Here is a 4,409-nt window from a genome sequence, read left to right as displayed (position 1 = left end):
GTTTTAATTTATATATAAATTTTTTTATATATGTAATATATGAAACATATATCGTTACAAGTTGCTTGTATTTTTAAGTTTTAAATAATAAAACTTTTAGATATATAATTTTACTTTTATACAAAATAACATGAAAAATATTCTAAATAAAAATCGAAATTCGTAAAATAACTATGCGCAACGCTCCAATCTTTTTTTTTTCTTATCGCTACTATACACAAGACAATGTTACATTTACGTCGAAGTAGGTCACTTATTGTCTGCAGATAGGCATTTTTATCTAATCCAAGTATGTTATCTAACTGCAGCACGAACGTATGCAAAAAGAACTGTTACGTGAACATATGCAAAAAACATTATTAGATAACATGCGGTCAATGTCAATAGTTGCGATTGATATAAAGTTTCGTCAAATTTTACAACGCTAGAGAGAGAGAGAGAGAGAGAGAGAGAGAGAGAGAGAGAGAGAGAGAGAGAGAGAGAGAGGAAAGAGAAAGAGAGAAAAAGAGAGAGTATCTTGTATTATTTTCATAATGGAAATGAGCAATAAAATATTTTTATATAAATGATTTCATTTGGTATAAGATTTTGTTAAAGTTTATAACGCTATATGGTTAGAGAGAGAGAGAGAGAAAGAGAGAGAGAGAGAGGGAGAGGGGAGAGAGAGAGAGAGAGAAAGAGAGAGAGAGAGAGGGAGAGGGGAGAGAGAGAGAGAGAAAGAGAGAGAGAGAGAATCTTGTATTATTTTTATAATGGAAATATGCAATAAAATATTTTTATATAAATTAATCTCTGACGTATTTGTTCATTTGTTGTATTATTTTCCACTCAAAAATAAATCCTTCAGTATATAATAATATTTTTCAAAATTATATAAAAATATAACTTTTACTGTCTGCAAATTATATAATAATATATAAGAAATATTAATTTATTTACACACACATACACATATGTAAATATTGAGTTCAATTAAAGAGAGTTTATTTTTACCAAAGAAAGTGTCTTCTGTATTTCCGCATGTGTGGAAGCACGAATGCGGCAGTGAATGCAAGAATATGACTTCGGCTGTTAGGCATAGCAATATTAGTGGATAATATTTAATCTGTTAATAAAATAATGTTTAGCAATATCTTTTTTTGTTCATCTTAATACATAATTTTTTTTATTAAATACTTATTATTAAAAATAAAGAAAATATTAAGAAGAGCTATGAGCCAATGAACAATTTTCAATATATGTTTATTGTAATAAATGTTTCGATCTTTTTATCAAATCATCATCATATATAAGTAGTTAAAGTGCAAATTATAATATCGGGAGTTCATTAGTGACACACATATAATTAACGTTTAATTCTTCGCTTATAAGTAATGTTTCACTAAAAATCGCATATTGCTGTATCAACTATGTTACTCATTGTAAAAAATTATTGCATTTTAACTACTGGACTTACATATATTGCATTTGAGATTAACGGAGCGTGTAATCTATCTACATTGTTTATTACTTCTCAAATCATATAACAAGAATATACATTGTACATAAGGATTAATGGAACAATTAAAGAAAAAATATGTTACACAAACTTCTAAATCTAGGTTCAATGGCCTGTTTTTGCGATTATTAATTAGATAGATAATTACGATTGGCGGTTTATAGAATTTTAATAACTGAGACTGACCTGATAAAGAAGTCAAAACATTTGTTACAATAAACGTATATTGAAAATTGTTCATTGGCTCGTAACTCTTCTTAAATACTTTCTTTATTTTCAATTTATTGAGCCATATTATCTATTTTTATTAAATTCAATTTTTTATGGTGTAACATAACATACACATGTAAAATCTAATATGTTTTTGAAACAAATTAATATGATATTATGCATATAAACAATTTTTTACTTTTCAGTATCTTCTTGAAGCAGGATGGTGTGCAGATGGAAAAAAGATCGGCATTACGGAGCCGAGAAGAGTCGCGGTCACCTCTCTGGCAAATCGCGTGGCCGACGAACGTAATTGTATTTTAGGGACCACCGTCGGTTATTGCATACGCTTCGATGATTACACTGATGAAACAACTAGGATTAAGGTACAACACTGTAAATAGAAAATAAATAGAACGCAAAACACGACTTGTACTCAAAATATTATCTAATTTTACATTATGGAACATCATTAATGGTACAATAACTTTTCTGTTGTTATATCATAATGAAATAAGAAATAATGTCAGTATTTTTCTATATATATTTTATATTAATGCGTATATGTGTATATTACTTTGTTACGAAGCTAATCTATAAGCAATTCTATAAATTGCCTTTGTAGTACATGACAGAAGGTATTCTCCTAAGAGAATTAATGAGAGATCCATTATTAACAAGCTATTCGGTCATTATCCTGGATGAAGTGCACGAGAGGACTCTCTTGACTGATATTATAATGGGGCTGCTGAAAAAAATAATCAGGGTAAGTTCACTGATGTTATAACAAACATAACTTCCCTCACGCAGAACATAATAAATTGACACCATCTTATAAACGGTTGCAGAAACGAAAGAGTTTGAGAATTATTGTATCGTCAGCGACAGTTGACGCGGAAGAACTTCGAGATTTCTTTAACGTAAATACGATGAAAGATTCGAATAAAAATAACGCGGTTATCATGAGCGTCGAGGGGCGATTGTATCCAGTAGATGTATTTTTTCTCAAAGGTACACACATATTTCACAGAGTCATGTTCGTGACTGAAATTATAACTCTCACTATTTAATTAAGATTGTATTGCATTGCAGAACCGGTGGCGAATTATATTAATGGTGTAGTAGACACAGCTCTAAAAATACATAATACGGAAGAATCGGGTGATATCCTAGCATTCCTCACAGGTCTTGATGAAGTCGATCAAGCTGTATCTCTTTTATCGGAATACGCAAAGCTCATAAAGGATGATAAACGTGAGTAAGATAATCGAGGAGTTTTTCAAAAATAGAGAGCAGAGAGTACTTGGAATTTTTTAAATAGAAAAATTTCGAGGAGAAGACTCAATTCATAAGTTGTTAATTAATTCTTAATTCTCTCCTAAATGTGACATGCGCGCGCGCGCACGCACGCACACAGACACAGTACAGAGGATAGACCTTTTATTTTAATATCCTACTGCAAATATCTTTTTTCCTACTTTTTCCTACCAAAAAATGTTTCAGTAGTTTTAGCATTATTAACATTATTGTGAATCTTAGGTAGTTATTATACGTATATTATAATAACTTTAATATATTTAATATATTTTTTGAAGAAATTTTGAAGAAAAAAATTTAAAACTTTAAGTTAAATAAATTATTTCTAGAGAAACTGCTTCCTTTGCCGATGTACGGATCGCTTTCGAACGCGGAACAGCTTAAGGTATTTTGGAGGGCTGCTAAAGACACTCGCAAAGTTATCATAGCGACAAATATCGCGGAAACGTCTATTACCATTCCAAATATCGTTTACGGTATGTTACCTACGATATATTAGTGTACTTTTTGTTCTTCTTAACGTTTGATTTGACGACATTATGTAATCGAAATTTTGTAATGTGCAGTAATTGATTGCGGTTTTGTCAAGATACCTTGGTTTGAAGCGGAAACGCAGACGAATAGTCTCGTTATCGTGCCCATATCAAAAGCTTCTGCCAACCAACGAGCCGGTCGCGCAGGTCGCGTACGTACTGGAAAAATATTTAGGTAAAAGAGAAACAAATTATATGCTTTTTTATGTTTTCAGGAAGACTAATTATATATGTATATAATTCTAATAATTATAAGATAGAACGGTAATGTACTCAGAAAATAATGTAGACAAAAAGTTCAAATTCAAGACATAAAACATTTATGCAAAATTTCTAAGATATATAAAAGATGTCTCGTGTCTCGATGTTGGATTTTGTGTGCATGGGTGCATGCGTACATGCGTGCGTGCGTGCGTGCGTGCGTGCGTGTGTGTGTGTGTGTGTGTGTGTGTGTGTGTGTGTGTGTGTGTGTGTGTGTGTGTGTGTTATTTGTATTATTTTCTATATTAGTTCTGAATAGAAATTATTGCATTATTAGTAAAATATTTTACGAATCTTATAATACATAGATTGTACACGGAAGAGACTTACGCTGAATTGTTCGAAGCTATTCCACCGGAAATGCAGCGTTCAGATTTGGCGCCAGCGATACTGCAACTGAAGGCTCTGGGCATCGATAATGTATTGCGTTTCAATTTTCCATCCGCGCCGCCCAGCAAAAATCTAGTTGCGGGATTGGAATTGCTTTACACACTAGATGCGATCGACAGTAACGGAGATTTGACGATGCCATTAGGTCTTACGATGGCAGAAATACCGTTGGAACCGGTGCTAGCGAAATCCTTAATCAC

The 4,409-nt window shown here is 32.0% G+C and overlaps 1 protein-coding gene across 1 annotated transcript in view; it reads left to right on the top strand.

The window, feature by feature from the left end:
• The window catches only part of LOC108692442 (probable ATP-dependent RNA helicase DHX35), an 18,907-nt gene that overhangs the window by 7,922 nt on the left and 6,576 nt on the right, over window positions 1–4,409 (top strand). The window contains exons 3-9 of the mRNA XM_018200686.1: window positions 1,915–2,094; window positions 2,334–2,474; window positions 2,557–2,719; window positions 2,801–2,962; window positions 3,355–3,501; window positions 3,592–3,733; window positions 4,128–4,407. Coding sequence (XP_018056175.1) covers window positions 1,915–2,094; window positions 2,334–2,474; window positions 2,557–2,719; window positions 2,801–2,962; window positions 3,355–3,501; window positions 3,592–3,733; window positions 4,128–4,407 — 1,215 coding nt within the window. The remainder of the gene's footprint in view (window positions 1–1,914; window positions 2,095–2,333; window positions 2,475–2,556; window positions 2,720–2,800; window positions 2,963–3,354; window positions 3,502–3,591; window positions 3,734–4,127; window positions 4,408–4,409) is intronic.

This window comes from Atta colombica, unplaced genomic scaffold, assembly GCF_001594045.1.
Source record: "Atta colombica isolate Treedump-2 unplaced genomic scaffold, Acol1.0 scaffold70, whole genome shotgun sequence".
Taxonomy (NCBI): Eukaryota; Metazoa; Arthropoda; class Insecta; order Hymenoptera; family Formicidae; genus Atta; species Atta colombica.
This window is presented reverse-complemented; position numbering and strand designations above follow the sequence as displayed.